The sequence below is a fragment of the Musca domestica genome, unplaced genomic scaffold (genome assembly GCF_030504385.1).
Source record: "Musca domestica strain aabys unplaced genomic scaffold, Musca_domestica.polishedcontigs.V.1.1 29, whole genome shotgun sequence".
Taxonomy (NCBI): domain Eukaryota; kingdom Metazoa; phylum Arthropoda; class Insecta; order Diptera; family Muscidae; genus Musca; species Musca domestica.
The window spans coordinates 3,367,056-3,388,622 of NW_026712296.1; the positions used below are offsets into that span (position 1 = coordinate 3,367,056).

A 21,567-nucleotide genomic window follows, 5' to 3' on the forward strand; every position below is an offset into this window, starting at 1 on the left:
GTTGCCATACTTCATGTATCAAACTTACTTTCCAACGTTGATTCTCTTACCAAATTTCATATTTTCAGTTATGTTCGATCACATAATACCAAATGATGCCATTTTGGAAGTTTAGTACCATTTCAGAACTTTTCGTAACCTTAAAGCTTGAATTTCCAAAAAAACCCTTTGGTACATATATCATGAATTCCATCAGTGACAAATTTAAATTTTACAATTTTAGTTCATTTCATTTGTCCAATATAAAGTATTCAATTTTTAGTACATTTTAGTACTCTTCGTATCCTTTTACTACGAACTTCCAAAAAAAAAAAAAAAAAACAGACTTAGGACACGCCCACGCGCCAAAGACTGATCATCGTGGAAATTTTCAAGATTCTAGCTTCAGCCGTTTCGTCTGGGCTTTTATTCTAGGTCACTACTCTTTTATACCTACAAATATTGCGAAATATATCTCAAAATATTGGTATCCCGTTGTTAATGGTCAATGCTATATAAATGCCTTAATAAAGTTTGGCGTAAGAATGCAAAATTCTTTTGGGCTCTTTATCCACAAACCAAGTTCTATTAAATGCATTTAGAATTTTTCAAAACCCTGACAGGTAATGCTATTTTATAAGAAAATTTGCCGAAAATAAAAAAGTTTTTATATAAACCAAAATTGAGGATAGTTTTAAGTGTACAACTTTTTTGTTGAAAAAATATATATAACCATTACATGATAAAAATCCGACCAATTTCAACATTCAACTTATATGGCATGAAAAACATAAAGGAACTTAAATTTAAATCTTTCCCTATCGTGGTCGACTTAAAAGGCATGTCAGTTAACAACTCTTTTGCTAAGTACAACATTCATTTTGTTAATGTAATTGTAATGCGATCAAAGGTATCATTTTCGCAAATCGATACAGAACAAAACGATTACAGTCACACTCACTTATTGAACAAAATAGATGCAAACACAACAACAACCAAAAAAAAATACAACAACATTCAATGGCCAAGAAGCTAGTAGGACAAATAGACCATCGAACCAGCGAACATGCAGCAGCGAACATACAATCTACAATTTATGTTTAAGTAGTTCCGCATTGTATTCGCATGTTGGCCGTGCCAGCAATTTTAACACCAACCAAACGAACGAAGAAAATATTGAAAACCATGAAATTCTTTTGGTGAGTGCGGTTCTTTCAAGAACTAGTTTTTGACTGGAGGCTAGGTTCGTTTTGCGTGCTGCTCAACAACAAGCCAGACTTTTGGCCTGTCTAGCCGAGAGATGATGTTGGCTAAGTGCGTGGGCGCGATTTAAGTAAAACTTCTTCAGATCTCTCTAAATACTTTTAATAGACACGCAATAAATTTAAATTGTTTTTAATGTTTTATTCTCTGTCCATCCCTCTTTCGCGCGCACACACACACGAGCACTCACACTTCCTTGCCGTCAGTCTGTCAGTTGGCAGAAGACAAGATATCTTTAGCTCACAATCTAAAGTGGTGTTGTAAATTAAGCCAACATTGCCCCAGACAGACATTGCGGTATTAGAATTTAAAAGAAGTTTCGAAGGAATCCATGTTAAATGACAGGCAATGAAAATGGAAAATATGGACAAGTTTATATTTGACACGGGCGTGGAAGATAGACGTTTTTTATAAAAAGAAAACGGGGGAAAAGAATTTGTTATAATTTACATGAAAAAAGAATAAAGGGAGGTTCTGGAAGATTGATTATTTTAATTAGGGTCTATTATACCTTTATTTAGAATAACTGGGAGCGATATTCTCTGTCTAAAGAACTTACAAACCCACAGCAAAATACCAAAAATATATAATCAATATCTATATATTGAGTGGTGAAATAACTAACTGACTGACCGAGAATCAAGCCCAGACGAAACGGCTGAAGCTAGAAACTTGACATTTGGCAGGAAGTTCAGTCTTGGTAGGCGTAAAATAAGGCCGGTTTTTTTGAAATTTGAATATATTACAAAAAGTACTAAAATGTAATAAAAATTGAATACCTTATATTGGAGAAATGAAATGAGTTAGAATTCTGGAATTTGGAATGAGAGTCACTAATGGAGGGCAGGATAGATGTACCAAAGGGGTTTTGAAAACTTTCTTTATGAAAAGTTCCAAAATTGTACTAGGGTTCTAAAATGGTACAGGGTAGAGTTAAATTTGGTATAAAAATCCAGATTGGAAAATATCATTGATATATGAAAGTGGTTTTGGAAATGTGTACTAAGTGTGCGAACTGTACTAAATGGTACTAAATTTGGAGCAGTTTGGTTTAGGGCGAACGGATGAAGCTGGAATTTTGAAATTTGGTACTGAGGTCCCTGTTGGTGGTAGGTTTGTAATAAAGAGGTATTTTTAGCCTGGTGGTGGTTTCGGAAATGTGTACTATAATTGTACGAAAAGTACTGAATGGTATTATATTTGGTAGTGGCTGAGAGGATAAACATTAAATTTGATATTTAGCTTACTGATGCTATCTGTGTTAGAAATTTGGCGCTAGTTTGGAAATGCGTACTACATTTGTACGAAAAGTACTAAATGGAACTAAATTTGGTATTTGAGCAAAGGGATGGCGTTGGAATGCTCCGTTAGTATCTAAAAATGAGATATGGAGTTGGTCTTGGAAATGTGTATATTTTTGTACGAAAAATACTAAATTGTACTAAAATTGGTATTAGATGAATGATTAGAGATGAAATCCTAAAATTTAGTATAAACGTCACTGTTGATGTCTATGGTTAAGATATGGAGGTTATTTGGGAAATCTGTGCTATATTTGTTCGAAAAGTACTAGATGGTACTAAATGGGGTATGGGTGGAGGAATAGAGCTGGAATCCCGAAGTGATATTAAGGCATCAGGGATTGAGATTTGGCGGTGGCTTGGAAATGCTTCCTATAAGTGTAGGAAAGGTGCTAAAATTGGTGTTGGGTGAAGAAATAGAGCTGAACTCCTCAATTGTGGTATTGAGGTCTCTGTTGGATATGGAGGTGTTTTCTGAAATGTGTACTAAAGTTGTACGAAATGTACTAAATTTGGTATTGGGTTCAGGAATAGAGCTAGAATCCTGAAATTCAATGTTGTGGTCTCTGTTGGTATCTGGGATTTAGATATGGAGATGGTTTTGGAAATGTGTATTATAATTGCACGAAAAGTACCAAATTTGGTATTGTGTGAAGGAATAGAGTTGTAATCCTGAAATTTGATATAGATCTCACTGTTGGTGTTTGTGGTTAAGATATGAAGGTGGTTTTGCAATTGTGTACCATAATTGTTCAAAAAATACTAAGTGGTACTAAAATGAATATTGAGTGAAGGGATGAAGCTTGATAAAATTTGAAAGTTTGAAGTGGTACTTAGTTTGGTATTGGGTGAAGGAATATAACCTTAATCCTGAAATTTGATGTGTATGCCAATGTTGATGACTGTTTTTGAGAAAAGGAGCTGGTTTTGAATATGTGTACTGTAATTGTACTAAATTGTACTAAATTTGTAAATGGGAGAAATTACGGAGTAGAAATCCTGAAATTTTATATTAAGGTGACTGTCGCTATCTGAGGTTGACATTTGGAGATTGCTTTGAAAATACGAACTTCAATTGTACCAAATGGTACTAAATTTTTTAATGGAGGTAATTACAGAGCTACAATTCTGAAATTTGAAACTAGGTCACTAGGATTGTATCTGGAATTGAGTTATGGAGGTGGTTTGGGAAATGTGCACTTTAAGCAAGTACTAAATTTTGTATTGGAGGAGGAGGTGTTTTGGAAATGTGTAGTATAACTGAAAGAAAAGTGTGGTTTTAAATTTGAGATCGGGTCTTAGGATAGAACTAGATTTCTGAAATTCGATAATAGGGCTACTGATGATGTATAGTGTTGAGAGAAAGAGGGAATGCGTACTACGAAAACTACTTAATGGAATTAAATATACCGCTGATTAAATGGATAGATCTCGAATCCTGAAATTTGATATTGAAGTCACTGTTGGTTTTTAGGATTTATATATGGTGGTGGCTATATTTTTTTTTTAGAAAAAGACGTTGAAAAAATGTTGGCTAGAAAAATCAGATGTGAAACAATTGTGCAAAACGAAAGATTGTGCGAATATATAGAAAATGTGTGGTTGAAGGCAAATTTGTACCAAAAGTGAGCTTTGAACACTAAATTCAAAATATGTACTAAAAATCTGTTTTGAAATTTAACTTAAGCATATGGGTAAACAATGGTGCGGTGTGTAAGAAAAGATGAGGTTTTTTCTAAATTTTTACTTAAATTTATTATATTGCGTCATTAGAAATTGAATTTTGATATTTGAAAGTTTTCTTCTGCTTAAATTAGAGTTTTCTATGAAATTTGATTTAAAAGTCCATAATTTATAGTTAATCCGCAGCGTAACCAAAATAAAAAGTAGATCAAACAAAATCAGTGTATGTGTATACTAATTTGATATTTTTAATAATTTTAATATTTTTTGTAAATTCACGAACTTGAAAACTCATTCAAACACATAACAGTCAACACTAAAAACTACGTTTTTGGATGGCTGAAAATTGTTGTCACACTTGCAAACAAAATTCAAGTGATCTACAGACATTACACAATTAACCTATCTTTGTTACAAGACACGAAGTGAGCAAGTTGTTGTACTTTTACCCTTCTATTTCATTTTGGAAACTACACGTGTATTACAAGTGGAATACTTGAGGAGAATTTTAATTTTTTCTTATACAAAAATTGATTTTGACAAGTTGTACAGGGTTGGCCCGTGACATAACTCATATTATTAATTTACATACTTTTATTAGTAATAAAAGACATACATATGCAGAGTGATATGTGTGCCCGTATGTATGTATGTTGTCACTATTGTTAGTTAAGTTCAATGTCAATGATACAAGAATAATTGTGTTCAATTATTCTTTGCTGTGACGCCATAAGCTGTTAACCTTAAACCCACCCAATGTCGAGTGACAACTGTTGATAGAATTATGTCAGTCATGTTATTCAATTAGGGTTAATAAGCGAGCCAATGTTTTGTTTTTGCTGTGGGTGGAGAGTGTTTTTTATCTAGAAACTCGTTTAGATTAGTGAAAAATAAAAATATTAAAGAAAGATATATGCTTCAATAGACTGAATCCTTGGAATTTAAACAAAATATATCATATACCGAAAATAAGGTTTGATGCAAAATATGTAAAAGGAGATGAATGAATGATTATTTTTATTGCCTCCATTATGTCACATCAGTTTGAATGTGTGTATTATTTTAAATAATAAAGAAAACAATATGAAATTATTTAGAATTTAGTTGTAACTATGGTATAATAGAAATGTAAGGTAGAGTTTCCAGCTGATTACAATTTATTTTCTAAGTGTTTCCGACTTCTGCCAATTGTCTTGAAAAATAAAAAGAAAATATTTTCGCGCGTGCTGAGTGTGATGGTGTTAAGTCCTGTTGGAATGTCCAAGGTTTGTGGCCAAAATGTTTGCGTGCCCAAGGCTTTAATATTTTCGCGATAATATTCGGCATTTATTCTGATGTCACGGTCGATTAATACAAGCGGAGAACGACCATCGGCTGTTATGGCGGCCCACACCATCACCATGGCCGGCGCATGAGATCTATTGGCCAACCGAAGATGTACATTTTCAGCTGACCTCTTTGACAAGTAAACACGATCATTTTGTTTGTTTACAAACAGCTGGACAATGAATGTTCGGCAGTGCACCACTTTCGGCCAAGCGAAGCTTCTCTTTAGCTCTTTTGAGTCTATTTTCTTTCTGTTGCGGTGTAAGATTTTGTATTTTTTGGAATTTCAATGACTTACCCCGAGCTCATTTTTCAATATTTGCCGAATGGAATATTGCGATATGTTCAGTTCACGAGCCATTTTTCGGCCACTGAAACAGATTTCGATAAAATTCTGCAAAGGTATTTCACAGCTGTATTTGATATTTTTCCCCAAATATCCCCCATGGGCTAAAATTACACGTTTGGTGCACAATTAAAGGCAAGTCGGACGAATACATATATATGTATATATGGGAGCCATATCCAAATCTGAACCCATCTCGATAAAATTTAGCAAAAATATTTCTGAGCTGTGTTTGATATATGTTTCCAAATATTGTTGTTACAGAGTGCATATTACGGCTGCGGAGGACAAACATAACAAATCAGATGAGCAATATATATGGGAGCTATAGCTTTATCTGAATCGATTTTTACCAAATTTTATATACTTGTTTCTAGGCTCAATTTGGTCGTAAGTGCCAAATCCCGTCCCATTTGGGCTAATATTACACGTTTGGTGCACAATAAAAAGCAAATCGGACGAAGATATATGCGGGAGCTATATCCAAATCTAAACCTATCTCGATAAAATTTAGCAAAGATATTTCTGAGCTGTGTTTGATATATGTTTCCAAATATTGTTGTTACGGAGTGTATATTACGGCTGTCAGGGACAAAAATAATAAATCGGATGAGCAATACAGGGTTGCCCATATTCGACGGACCTTTGGGCCCCTTCCAATCGACGAGGCTTGTACGCAGGCAACATTCTTTGCGTCAATTGAATTTTGTGCGGGAACAAATGCAAATCAATGCGAATAATCCGTTGTAAAGTGAACCAAGCCATGCCCAACTGCAGAGAACGGCGTTTTTGTGATGTTCTTGGGGACCTCTCAACACTGGCTCGTACGGCAGCGATATTCTCAGCCGATCGCCTTGGTAGACTTTTATATGGCCTCTTTGGATTAGAAAGAGCCTTACCAGTCGAAAATTTTTCGTATAAACGCTTAATGGTGTTCTTAGAAGGCGCATTTCTCACATTTTTTAATGTTTTAAAAGCACGTTGAGTTCTCACAATTGACTTCTTCTGTTGAATGTAAATTTCAACTATTTCTGCTTGGACTGACGCTTCAAACGCGGTATGTCATTAAGCGATGTGACATCTCTGTCAAAAGTTATGGCGTTGCCAGATGGGTCCGTCGAATATGGGCAACGCTGTATATATGGGAGCTATAGCTATTTTTGGACGAACTTTCATTTCAAATTTGGCATACTTTCAAATTTGACATACTTATTATCAATTTTTGTAAAGCCAGACGCTGAAAATACGCTTTAGTCATTAAAACAAAACATTATAGTTTTAAGTATTTCTTTCTTCACTTCAAAATTGTAAATTTTCGTGTTAAAAAAAAAAGACTCAATAAAAATTTGAATTGAAAAATTGGGCTAGTATTACACGTTTGGTGTACCATAAAAGGCAAATCGTACGAAGATATATATGGTAGCTATACCTAAATTTTGACCGATTATCTCCAATAGGGACTATCCTTGGGTCAAACTAATAACTTATGCAAAATTTCATCTGGATCGGGCCATAAATGCGACCTGTACTTTGTTTTCAAAAGTACATGGACGGACATGTATAAATCGACTCAAAATTTGATTCTTTGGAGCTATCGATCTATCTCAAATACACAAAGACATAATACCCTGACTACCTTGTGGTGTAGGTTATAAAAACGGGAATATACAGTAACATGAATACAAATATAAAAAGTTTCCTTGAGCGCTTGTTTTAGGTTCATGCCATCTGCATTATATTATTGAAATGACGATTTGGAAAAGTTCTTTGAAATATATGTAAAGGGTGATTTTTTTGAGGTTAGGATTTTCATGCATTAGTATTTGACAGATCACGTGGGATTTCAGACATGGTGTCAAAGAGAAAGATGCTCAGTATGCTTTGACATTTCATCATGAATAGACTTACTAACGAGCAACGCTTGCAAATCATTGAATTGAATGTGTTACGCGCTTTATTTGTTCAGCGATGAGGCTCATTTCTGGTTGAATGGCTACGTAAATAAGCAAAATTGCCGCATTTGGAGTGAAGAGCAACCAGAAGCCGTTCAAGAACTGCCCATGCATCCCGAAAAATGCACTGTTTGGTGTGGTTTGTACGCTGGTGGAATCATTGGACCGTATTTTTTCAAAGATGCTGTTGGACGCAACGTTACGGTGAATGGCGATCGCTATCGTTCGATGCTAACAAACTTTTTGTTGCCAAAAATGGAAGAACTGAACTTGGTTGACATGTGGTTTCAACAAGATGGCGCTACATGCCACACAGCTCGTGATTCTATGGCCATTTTGAGGGAAAACTTCGGAGAAAAATTCATCTCAAGAAATGGACCGGTAAGTTGGCCACCAAGATCATGCGATTTGACGCCTTTAGATTATTTTTTGTGGGGCTACGTCAAGTCTAAAGTCTACAGAAATAAGCCAGCAACTATTCCAGCTTCGGAAGACAAAATTTCCAAAGAAATTCGGGCTATTCCGGCCGAAATGCTCGAAAAAGTTGCCCAAAATTGGACTTTCCGAATGGACCACCTAAGACGCAGCCGCGGTCAACATTTAAATGAAATTATCTTCAAAAAGTAAATGTCATGGACCAATCTAACGTTTCAAAAAAGAACCGATGAGATTTTGCAAATTTTATGCGTTTTTTTTTTTTTTTTTTTTAAAGTTATCAAGCTTTTAACAAATCACTCTTTACTATATGCAAACCTTTGTTCTTCTCATGCCAATTTTTCTATAAAAACAGCAATACTTTTAATTGAAACTTCTTTTATCGACATTGCAAAAATATGAGCAGTTTATGCAAAAAGTTCAAAAGAAGTCGGAAAAATGCATGATAATGTTGAAAAATTGCCTTGCTTGGATATGGCTATTTACGAAGGACTCACTGCCTTTCCTATCAATAAATTGCAGCTGAACTCCATGGGATGGCATCGATTTGAAATTGCATGAAAACCCATAAAACGCATAAAACCAGCACTTTATGATGACTGACGTTGCCGTTGCGCCTGACGGTGCTGCGGGCGCTTTAATTTTTACACCAATTTAACGAAAATGATTTATGTCACAAATTACCATGAATGTGGTCACATGTAGCCTGGCCAGCGGCGGCAGCAGCAGCAGAAACAATTCATAAAGCAATTTATGTTTGGCATATTCTGTTCATGTTCTGCAGTCACCCATTGGGGGCCAAGTATATTTTTCGGCGAAATGTTTTGAGGAAAAATTCACTGGAAATGCTAATGGTCATAATGATGATGATAATGACGTTGTCTATGGCTATTAACTATTATTTGCGAAAATGAAATAAAAAATACATTGTAAAACTTTGCATGTGCCAAAGTTAGTCAGGCAGGCCACAGACATCGGCCGAACAGTGCTAACAAAAAATTGATTTTTTTTTTGTTTTCTTGGCATAAAACTATGCTAAAGGGTGGTGTGCCGAGGCTAATTTTATGTAAATTAAGAAAATAACACAAACACTTTTTTTATGTACAACTACGTAGAGATAGATATTGGCGCTAGAGCATAGCCAACTGTGTGTCTATGTAAACATATGAATGCGATTGAGGCATGCCACATGCCATGATGACTCATTCTTAGAACAAAAGTATTGTTATTTTTTTTTTTTCTATTACTCTTTTGAATTTTTGGTAATTATCAGCGATTTTCTTGCGGGTGCCCCATATCTTTGGACAAACAATTTAATTCTAAGCCGTTTAATGTTTTTTTTTTTTTTTTTTTTTTTTTTTTTTTTTTTTTTTGGCTAAATAAAGATTTTTAATGACCATACTCAAATGTCAAATGAGTCGAAACACCATTGGCACACCTTCGCCGTTCTCAAATGGTTGCGTGTACCAATTGAAACAATTAAATAGTTTTTTTTTATTGTAGTTCGTGGGAGTCAAAATCATATAATTTTTGTTGCCACTAAGTTTAGCTTAGAAGAAAACGAAAAAAAGTGAAACAATTTATTATGTCATTAACATTAAAAATCACAAAAAAAAAAAAACAATTAAACAAAAATTACAATATTAACTTATGCAATAAAATTTTATATTTGGGAGAAGAAATGTATCACCAATGAAGACATTTATATATCGAAAAATATTAGTTGAAATGTGGATTTATTAAAGTTATCCGGAACTATCGAGTTTCTTATTATACCCTACACCACATAGTGGTAAGGGTGTTATGTCTTTGTGCATTTGTTTGTAACATGGAAGAAGGAAGCGAGATAGACCCATAGTTACTTTTGAGGATCTCCATAGAATCACTTTCTGAGTTGATTTATGTATGTCAGTCCGTCTGTCCGTCTGTCCATGTATTCTTGTGAACAAAATGCAGGTCGCATTTATTATCCGATTGAGATGAAATTTTCCAAACAACATTTGTTTGGCCCGAGAACGAACCCTATTGAAATTGGAGATAATCGGTCAACATTTAGATATAGCTCCCATATATATCTTCGTCCGATTTACCTTTTATTGTGCACCAAACGTGTAATATCAGCCCGAATAGTATGGAATGTTGCACATACAACCAAATTAGGCCTGAAAATAAGTTTGCCAAAATTGAAAATCGGTTCAGATATAGCTATAGCTCCCATATATATTGTTCATCTGATTTGTTATTTTTGTCCTCCGCAGTCATAATATACGCTCTGTAACAACTATATTTAGGGAAATGTATGAAATACAGCTCAGAAATACATTTGCTAAATTTTATCGAGATCGGTTCAGATTTGGATATAGCTCCCATATATAACGTCGGTCGATTTACCTTTTATTGTGCACCAAACGTCTAATATTTGTCCAAATGGGATGGAATTTGGCACTTACGACCGAATTGAGTCTAGAACCTAGTATGTCAAATTTTTTCGTTATCGGTTCCCATTTGGCTATAGCTCCCATATATATCTTTATCCGATTTCAAATTAATTGTGCAATTGGGCAATACAAGTCCGAATTTAGAAGGTACGAATGCTTCGGCATATTTAGTCCTTTGAACTTTAAAATATAATTATAATCATAGCGTGTATGATTGAATTCTCCCATAAAAACTTTTAATTGTTATGCGGAGCTCTACTAAATCATCAAAGTGGTGTAGGGTATCATAAAGTCGGCCCGCCCGACTTTAAGACTTTCTTTACTGTTTTTTTTTTTTATTTTGACTGGGGGGAACTGAGTGGTCACTTGAATATTGTGTTTCATACTTTAAAATGGCAAATGTATTTAAAATTTTCAAGTGGTACGATCATACATATAGAGCTAATAGTCAAAGTCTGAACTTTAAATCCTGCAAGTGGATAATAAATGTAGTACTGTCAGAGCTACAACGATAATGCATTTCTTATTTCAAAATAATAAGACTTGGTACCAATGTGAAGAGTAAGGACCATGGAAAGATCATGGATAAACAAGCTTCCAAGTGACTCAATTTATTTTTATACCCTCCACCTTAGTATGGAGGGTATATTAAGTTTGTCAATCCGTTTGTAAAACCTCGAAATATACATTTTAGACTCCACAAAGTATATATATTCTTGATCAGCGTAAAATTCTGTCCATCAACACGTCTGTGGAAATCACTCTAGCTTCTGAATGAAATGAAGTAGGTTAATGAAATTTTTCTCAAATGTATATTATGTCTGCCGGACTTTTGGTATTGAAAATGGGCCATGTAGGTCCACGTTTTGGTATACTGACTGATTGCACTGATTTTTTCTTCAAGTTTCGCATTTGAATATTGTGAGGGCTTATAACAAAAGTTGCCTATGAAGGTCCACGTCGTCGTATAGACCCTTACATAATAGCTACATTCGTTATTTTTAAGATTTTAATTTTTAACGGATTTTATTTCTTTGAAAATTGCCAAATTATTTTCAAATGGTGGAGGGTATTCAAAGATCGGCCCGGCCGAACTTACACCTTTTTTACTGGGTTTCAAATATTTTAAAACATTCCGCGTTAATTCCTTATAAAAAATCTTACTTTTTGGAACAAGCTACGATCGTATGCGTCTAGAAATTTGACATGTACGTCAGTCCTAATGTTAAGGCGCAGAAAACGGCAATAAATGTGGAAACTTGAAAAAATCCATTAACACCTGATTTGGTCCATATGGCTCAACTGGACTCAAACGGGACTCAACTTAATTTTTTACAAACAAAAATTTCTACATATTATATACAGCTTGAGATAAAAAAAACTACAACAAAGTCAAACGCCATAATTTTTACATTTTTTTTAATTATATTGAATGAAAGCAAAAAATGTCGGAAATAGCATCAAATTTTAGAATAAATTTAGATTTGTTCGAATTGATCACCTTTGGCATGAGTTATGGCCTTCAAACGGCCAATGAAACCGTCACACGCTGACCGAATGTTGCTCTGCGGTATTTTGGCCCATTCCCGGCGAAGCGCTTGCTTGACGTGATCGACACTTTGGTATTTTTTAGTGTCAACCTTGCTTTCGAAAATACTCCAGACACAATAGTCCAACGGATTGGTATCCGGAGATTGTGGTGGCCATTGTGTGCTAGAAATGAAGCGAGGAACCTCATTTTGTAACCATTCTTGTGTGGTGCGTGCTGAGTTCTGTTGGAATATCCAAGGTCTGCGGCCAAAATGTTTGCGTGCCCAAGGCTTTAATACACCCTCCAGACTATTTTCGCGATAATATTCTGATGCCACGGTCGATTAATACAAGTGGAGAGCGACAATCGGCTGTTATGGCGGCCCACACCATCACCATGGCCGCCGCTTGAGTTCTGCCGGCCAACCGAAGGTGTACATTTTCAGCTGACCTCTTTGGCAAGTAAACACGATCATTTTGTTTGTTTACAAACTGCTGGAAAACGAATGTTTTCTCAGCGGAGAAAACCAAATTCTGCAGTTCACCACTTTCGGCCAAGCGAAGCAACTCTTTAGCTCTTTTGAGTCTATTTTCTTTCTCTTGCGGTGTAAGTTCTTGCACTTTTTGGAATTTTTAATGGCTCATGGCCCGAGTTTATTTTTCTATATTTGCTGAATGAAATATTGCGATATGTTCAGCTCACGAGCCATTTTTCGGCCAATGCGATGCGGGTTTCGATTAAGTCGCTTCTTTACTTTTCCAACCATTTCTGCTGATGTCGCTGTTTTCTTCCGTCCACTTCCTTGACGTCGGGCTACGCTAGCAGTATCACGATAACGAGCGATGGTACGAGACACAAATATTTATTCACATTTAAATGCTGAAGTGCTCTAACGATAGCCACTTGTGGTTTTCCAGCCAACTATTAAGAAATCACACTACCACGCTTGAATTTCATTACGAATAACTTTTTTTTTCTCTTTTGTACGCTTATAAACGATATAATGAGCTGTCACTGGTATAATTTTAACAGCTGTCGGACGAGTGGCTTAGAAATGACCTGTTTTGTTTATTTCTGGATTTGCATATTGCAATTCTGACACACTTTAAATTAACAAAAATTTATACATCCCGTTACTCTCCCTCTCTCTCTCTCTCTCTCTCTCTTTACTCGAATTTGAGCGGGAGTACTCCCTCTCGAGCACACTCTACATTTACATGCCATTCGAATAAGAGCGATCATTTATTTTTCGTTGGAGATCGAAAGGTAAATTTCTCGCTCGAATTCGAGAAAAATCTATTCTAGCCAAGTACTATTTTATACCCTCCACCATATGGAGGGTATATTAAGTTCGTCATTTCATTTGAAACTAATCATAACAATAATTTTAGACATAATCGGCGAAAAATTCTTAGACGATTTAGTTCTGTCCATCCGTACGTCTGCCCGTCTTTTGAAGCTAAAATTTTGGACAGATAAGTCTTTTGTCTGCACTTAGGTCAAGTTCCAAGATGATCTATATCGGTCCACGATATCGTATGGCCCAACAAAGCAAATTATAGTGTTGTTACTTTTGTTGTTTTTGTACACAAAATCCTAGCTCATGCTGTCTTTCTGTTCCGAATACTGAAAATCGGTATTTTTGGGGGCTATACAGGTTAGTGTAGCTGAATCGAACAATTTTTACAAATGAGAGAACACACTTTCCGAGAACCCCAATTTTCTTGTTTCATCTAATTTGGTTGGAAATTGTGGCAAAAATCAAAATATGGAAAATGTGGAGGTACAGTTATAATGAGGACCCATATAGCCCATTTTCAATACCAATGCCTTTGTGCAAAATTTCATAGCTCTAGATTAAATAATGTGGACTCTATCGTGATAATGTCGACTCTATCTGAAATCTATCTCTGCCTTTTCGCAAAATATAATCTTTTTCCCGAAATCCATACCGTGCTCCACGAGCCTAAAATTCGGTAAAAGGTGCAGTAAGGCATAAATTATCCCCACGTTTTTCAAGGATTCGAATTAGATTAGATGTAGATTTTCTTTTAGCAAAGACAAAATCATACCCCCTTCACTACTTCCACAAAAATGTCTCCAAAAACACCTACTTCCATTCTCAAGTTATGCTCAAAGGTATGTTGACATAATTCTTTACAGACTAGCTGGAATTTGCTAACTAGATTGTTTTTTTTATCAAAGGAAGGCAGTGTTGCTGCTAACTCAATTAACCAGTTAACACTCGGAATAGTTGCACAAAAAAAAAAGAGATACAGAAGTTAATGCAAAAAAACTGAAGTACTGAATATAACGTCTATCCCTTGCCACAAACCACAAATATTTGCAAAAGCAGCACAAACTCGACTTCATCAATGAATCTCGTAAATCCGCAGCCTCACACCAGCGTTATTTTAACGTAAAATAAAAATAAAAAACACAGATGAAAATATTTCATAGGCAAGAACAAGGACAAGTTGAAGTGCCCACCGAAATAACTAAGCCATCGCGATAAAGCCGCAATGCACAAAGGCAAGCGCAGTAGCCGCGTAACAGTGTGGTGGCTTAAAAGTGCCACGACAGACATAAAAGGAATGGCTAAAACAAGAACACCAGTATCGGCCAGCATCTCTGCAAACAATGCTTGCCGACCAGCCAGCGACAGTGAATCGACTTCCATATCGTTTAAACTTGTCCAACAATTTAATGCGATCCTACTCTTGGTTTTGGTTTGTGATGCTCGGTCTATGTTGCTAGCTTACCAAAAATATTTGATGCCCGTCGAATGGAGGGGCAGTTGGGGAGTTGATATGCCACATTTCTCTCCCCTCCCGACACACATTGTTGGTCAAACATGCTAGACAGGCTCTCAACCAATTCGGTTAGAAGATCTACGACAACAACAAAGCAAGTATTTTTCAAAGCATTGACAGAGTTAAATTGGCAGCAGCCACAAGCAACGTGGGCCTCTGTTGCAAACTGCAGCCGTCAGTAGTTATGGCAGTGGCAACTTTATCTCTGTTATGTTTTGAGATTTCCGAGCTTCCTCAAACAACGTCAGTAGACAGTGCTTCGCTCTATTCGCATGGATAGGGCAGAATTATTTTCTTGATACGCTTGTAATTTGCTGATTGTTTGGTCGTGTGTCAGAATTTATTAAAAAGGCGGTGACATTTCTTTTTTCAAAGTATGATAAAGCCTGATGTTATGCGTTTCAAAGGTTTTCACTACAATTTTGGCTGTAATTCGGCATTTCATGTTGTCTTCAAACATTTCATATAAATCAACCACTTCACATCTAAAGGGTGTTTATAATTCGTATTAATCATTGCTGAAAGTGCATTGCGTGGATTTGTTGCTGGAAAAAAACCGGCAAGATTTCAATGAAGGTCAGTTGAAGGATCCGAATATGGCAATAGGAAAACCGTTATCAAAACTATTGTAATAGTCTCTGGAGGAAGCTAAGATATTGCTTTAAACAGGGGCGTCTCTTAGACAGAACAAAAATGAAGGTGAGAAAAAACTGATGTTTTCAGTTTTGAAATATGCAAAAATAGCACATCAGATGCTTCATTTAAGAAAATATCTGAACCAAAAGAGAGAATGGTTCAGAGGAAAGAGGAAAAATAGCATACTTTAAATGGCCATAACTCCTTAAATATTGGCATTTCGGTTTTTTTAGCTATAATTTGTGATCAATTTTTGAAGGAGGAAAAATATCATACTTTAAAATGGCCATAACTCCTTAAATATTGACATTTCGGGGTTTTTAGCTATAATTTGTGATCACTTTTTGAAAGAGGAAATACAGGATACTTTAAAATGGCCATAACTCCTTAAATATTGACATTTCGGAGTTTTTAGCTATAATTTGTGATCAATTTTTGAAGGAGGAAAAATATCATACTTTATAATGGCCATAACTCCTTAAATATTGACATTTCAGCTATAATTTGTGATCACTTTTTGAAAGAGGAAAAATAGCATACTTTAAAATGGCCATAACACCTTAAATATTGACATTTCGGGGTTTTCAGCTATAATTTGTGATCACTTTTTGAAAGAGGAAAAATAGCATACTTTAAAATGGCCATAACTCCTTAAATATTGACATTTCGGAGTTTTTAGCTATAATTTGTGATCAATTTTTGAAGGAGGAAAAATATCATACTTTATAATGGCCATAACTCCTTAAATATTGACATTTCGGGGTATTCAGCTATAATTTGTGATCACTTTTTGAAAGAGGAAATACAGGATACTTTAAAATGGCCATAACTCCTTAAATATTGACATTTCGGAGTTTTTAGCTATAATTTGTGATAAATTTTTGAAGGAGGAAAAATATCATACTTTATAATGGCCATAACTCCTTAAATATTGACATTTCGGAGTTTTTAGCTATAATTTGTGATCAATTTTTGAAGGAGGAAAAATATCATACTTTATAATGGCCATAACTCCTTAAATATTGACATTTCGGGGTTTTCAGCTATAATTTGTGATCACTTTTTGAAAGAGGAAATACAGGATACTTTAAAATGGCCATAACTCCTTAAATATTGGCATTTCGGTTTTTTTTAGCTATAATTTGTGATCAATTTTTGAAGGAGGAAAAATAGCATACTTTAAAATGGCCATAACTCCTTAAATATTGACATTTCGGGTTTTTAAGCTATAATTTGTGATCACTTTTTGAAAGAGGAAATACAGGATACTTTAAAATGGCCATAACTCCTTAAAGATCACGCTTTGAAAGAGGAAAAAAGCATAGTTTAAAATTGCCAACTCCTTAAATATGGACATTTCGGGTTTTCTCTCCAAATGCAAACACCTCAATATATTTGTCGGTGACCCCAAGAACTATATATAATTTTGATCAGAGTAAAATTTTAAGTCGATTTAGCTATGTCCGTCTGTTGAAATCACAATGGAGTCCACATTATAAATCTAGCTTTGAAATTTGGCACAAAGGTTTATATTATATGCAGGCTTGTTATTATATGACGGTACATCCTGATTATCGGTATTTTCAAGGTTACTGTCACAATTTTCTAATAAATTAGATGAATCTTGACAATTGGGGTTCTCTGAATGTCTGTTCTCAGCAAAAATGATCACAACAGATCCACGTGTTGGTACAGAACTTTTAATATTTTCCACCATTCGGAAGGAAGTTGAAAAATCATCCGGAAACTACCACTTAAATGAAAACTGTTTTATGAGCTGTCATAGGCTGCAGTACCCATTACGAACTTCACATACGAAATTTGAAATAATTCTGGTAAATAATGTCGCTGAAATCATGAAAATACCGAACATCGGGAGATACCGTTATATGTGGGACATAGAAAACGTGGACCTGCATACAAAAATGTTTATCATAGGCCATTACGAAAGTCAAATACGAAATTGGAAATAATTCCGGTAAATAATGTCGCTGAAATCATGAAAATACCGAACATCGGGAGGTACCGTTATATGGGGGATATAGGAAGACGTGGACCTGCATTCAAAAATGTTTGTTATAGGTTGTAGTACCCATTAGAATCTTCCAATACGGAAGTTGAAACGATTCCGGTGCATGATGTTGCTGAAATCATCAAAATACCGAATATCGGGAGGTACCGTTATATGGGGAATATACGAAGACGTGGATCTGCATACAAAATAGTTTGTCATAGGCTGTAGTACCCATTACGAACTTTAAATATGGAATTTGAAATAATTCCGGCAAATACTGTCCCTAGAATCATGAAAAAACCGAATATCGGCAGGTACCATTATATGGGGGCTATACGAAGACGTGGGTGGACCTGCTTACGAAATTGTTTGTCATAGGCTGCAGTACCCATTACGAACTTTAAATACGAAATTTGAAATAATTCAAAATTTCAGCCTTCTATCTCAATTTGTTCAAAAGATAGCGAGACAGACGGACATACGGACATCCCTAAATCGTCTTAGAATTTTACGCTGTTCCAGAATATATATACTTTGTAGGGTCAATTATAAATATTTCGAGGAGCTACAAATGGAGTGACAAAGTTAATGTATCCTCCATAGAATGGTGGAGGCTATAAAAACGATGAGAAAATTATTAAAACTTGTTGGCCACTTTTCTGCAAATAGTTAGTGGAAATATAGATTTTTGCCCTTTGGCGATTTAAAGTGAACTCGATCTTAGTTTGTTAAAAATAACTAGTTAGGACGAAATCAGATATTGACTTCGAGAGCGAAACGGATTGACATGGATAGATCGACTCCAAAAGTCCTTAAATGGGTTTCGTCCAAACAGAAATATTTTGGCCGTATCCAATTATATACATTCTCTGGAACTAAATGGATTAGGTTATTTTTTATTTCAGGTAAAGCCAAAGTAGTATCCTTTATATTTCAAAATGGACCAAAATAATATTTACATTTAGAAGCTCGAAGGAAATATTACGATGTATCCAGTTTTGACTATATGGCATTCTCCCCTAGATTAATATGAGGAAATACATTTTTTAAGTTTATGAACATTTATATGGGGAGGTACTAAAAAAGCGTGGATAATATTGCTCATTTTCGATCTAGATATAAGTTTCTCAAAAATATTATTACTTTGTGCCTATTTTAAACCGAATAGCATACTTCCCTCCAGAGCTATCGTGTACACTAGCCAGTCAGAGAGACAAACAGGAGAACGAGATCGCTAGATCGAAAAGATTTCGTCCAAAGACATATAGGGTCTGGAAACGTTATTTTAAAATGGAGCCTTTGTCAAATGATATATTTTTGCAGGCATAAGTGATGAGAATACATAGATGATATTTTCATCGAGTGTAAATTGACTTAGATGAATTTTGCTCTGTTCCGGGACCTACAAGTATCTACTAGTTTTGAAATATTTTTCGATATCATAAAAGGATAATCCGTCATTGTAGTAGAAAATTTTAATTTTTTTCAGTTCTGAGACAGTGCAATACTTTTAGGACTTGTGTATCTCGAACTTGACCAGCCCGCAGACAAAAGACTGATCTGTGAAAAAGTTTAGCTTCCTTTACACAGATACAGGGTGAGATAACAAATACTGCAAAAAAGTCAAACGCCATAAATTTTACATTTTTTTTAAATTTTATTGAATGAAACAAAAAAAGTCGGAAATAGCATCAAATTTTAGAATAAGTTTAGATTTGTTAGAATTGGTCGCCTTTGGCACGAATTATGGCCTTTAAACGGCCAATGAAAACGTCATACGCTGCCCGAAAGTTGCTCTGCGGTATTTTGGTCCATTCCCGGCGAAGCGCTTGCTTGAGGTGATTGACACTTTGGTATTTTTTGCTGCCAACCTTGCTTTCCAAAATACTCCAGACACAATAGTCCAATGCATTAGTATCCGGAGATTTTGGTGGCCATTGTGCGCTGGAAATGAAGCGAGGAACCTCATTTTGTAACCATTCATGGGTGGCGCGTGGCGAGTGCGATGGTGCTGAGTCCTGTTGGAATGTCCAAGGTCTGCGGCCAAAATTTTTGCGTGCCCAAGGCTTGAATACACCCTCCAGCATATTTTCGCGATAATATTCGGCATTTATTCTAATGCCACGGTCGATTAATACGAGCGGAGAACGACCATCGGCTGTTATGACGGCTCACACCATCACAATGGCCGGCGCTTGAGGCGCTTGTGGTGGCCAACCGAAGGTGCAAAATTTAGATATAGCTCCCGTATATGTCATCGTCCGATTTGGGTTTTATTGTGCACCAAACGTGTAAAATCAGTCCGAATAGTATGGTATTTTGCACATACAACCAAATTAGGTCTGAAACTAAGTATGCTAAACTTTATCGAGATCGGTTCAGATATGAATATAGCTCCCATATATAACTTCGTCCGATTTACCTTTTATTGTGCACCAAACGTCTAATATTTGACCAAATGGGATGGAATTTGGCACTTGCGACCGAATTGAGTCTAGAAGCTAGTATGTTAAATTTGGTGAAGACTGGTTCAGATATAGCTATAGCTCCCATATATATTGTTCACCCGATTTGTTATATTTGTTACCCACAGCCATAATATGCACTCCGTAACAACGATATTCAGGGAAATATATCAAATACAGCTCAGAAATATCTTTGCCAAATTTTATCGAGATCGGTTCCGATTTGGATGTAGCTCCCATATATATCTTTATCCGATTTCAAATTAATTGTGCACCTAATGAGCAATACAAGTCCGAATTTAAAAGATGCAAATGCTTCGGCATATTTAATCCTTTGAACTTTAAATTAAAATTATAATCGTAGCGTGTATGGTGAAATTCTCCCGGAGCTCTACTAAATTAGCAAAGTGGTGTAGGGTATCAAACAGTCTACCCCGCCCGACTTTAAGATTTTCTTTACTGGTTTGAGTCTATTTTCTTTCTCTTGCGGTGTAAGTTCTTGTACTTTTTTGGAATTTCAATGACTTTACCCCGCTTCTCGCTTGAATTCCATCACGAATATTTTTTTTCTGGAAAATTCTCACCAATTTGCTGTTGTACGCTTGTAAACGATATAACGACCTGTCACTGGAATAAGTTTTACAGCTGTCGGACGTGTGGCTTAGAAATGACAGCAGTCTTAAGTTGGTTGCAGTTTTTTTCATCTTACCCGGTATATTCGAAAATGTGTATACACGATTTTTTCGAATTATTGGGAAACTTTTATAATCTTGAGCCTAGTTTCTTCTTGTTGTTGTTCCAAAAAAACTACGGTATCCTAAAAAAAAGCCCAATCTGTTCTTTTGAGACTAGTATTTAGAAAACATGTAAAATAGTAGCAAAAATTCGAATATATATATTTTTTTTTAATATAAAACGAAGGTTTTTAATTTTTTTATTGAAAATCGTCTAATTGAAAGTTTCGTTAAGCGCTATGTTGTGTGGAAAATCATGGGCTCGGATATGTACATACATATATGCATAGGGATCTCAAATAAAACATGTGTTGTCCATTGCGCGTATATAACTCATGTGGCTGTGTCAATAACGAATGTATATAAAATGTAAAATTTATGTTGGTGTAACATCCTCTGGTCAAGACTTCTTTCGCGATGTGTGCTTGCATTATTTGCTTACATCACTTCTATATAAATGTATATTCTCTTATAGAGCACAGAAAAATTGTACATAAAAGTTGTGGAATTGGAGCCAAAGATAACAACTTTAGGTGCTAATCTCGATGAATCCTTAAGGCTACAGAACGATCACGATGAGACTCTTAGAAATGTACAGGTAAGTTGGCCGCTGTCATTATCCATGAAAATATAAAATTGTATTTTTATTTG

The 21,567-nt window shown here is 35.4% G+C and overlaps 1 protein-coding gene across 4 annotated transcripts in view; it reads left to right on the top strand.

Annotated features, from left to right (window-relative positions):
* LOC101894461 (uncharacterized) overlaps nucleotides 1–21,567 on the top strand; it is a 237,184-nt gene that overhangs the window by 68,049 nt on the left and 147,568 nt on the right. For all 4 annotated transcript variants that reach the window (XM_059124486.1, XM_059124483.1, XM_059124484.1 and 1 more), the window contains exon 3: nucleotides 21,392–21,514. In XM_059124486.1, coding sequence (XP_058980469.1) covers nucleotides 21,392–21,514 — 123 coding nt within the window. The remainder of the gene's footprint in view (nucleotides 1–21,391; nucleotides 21,515–21,567) is intronic.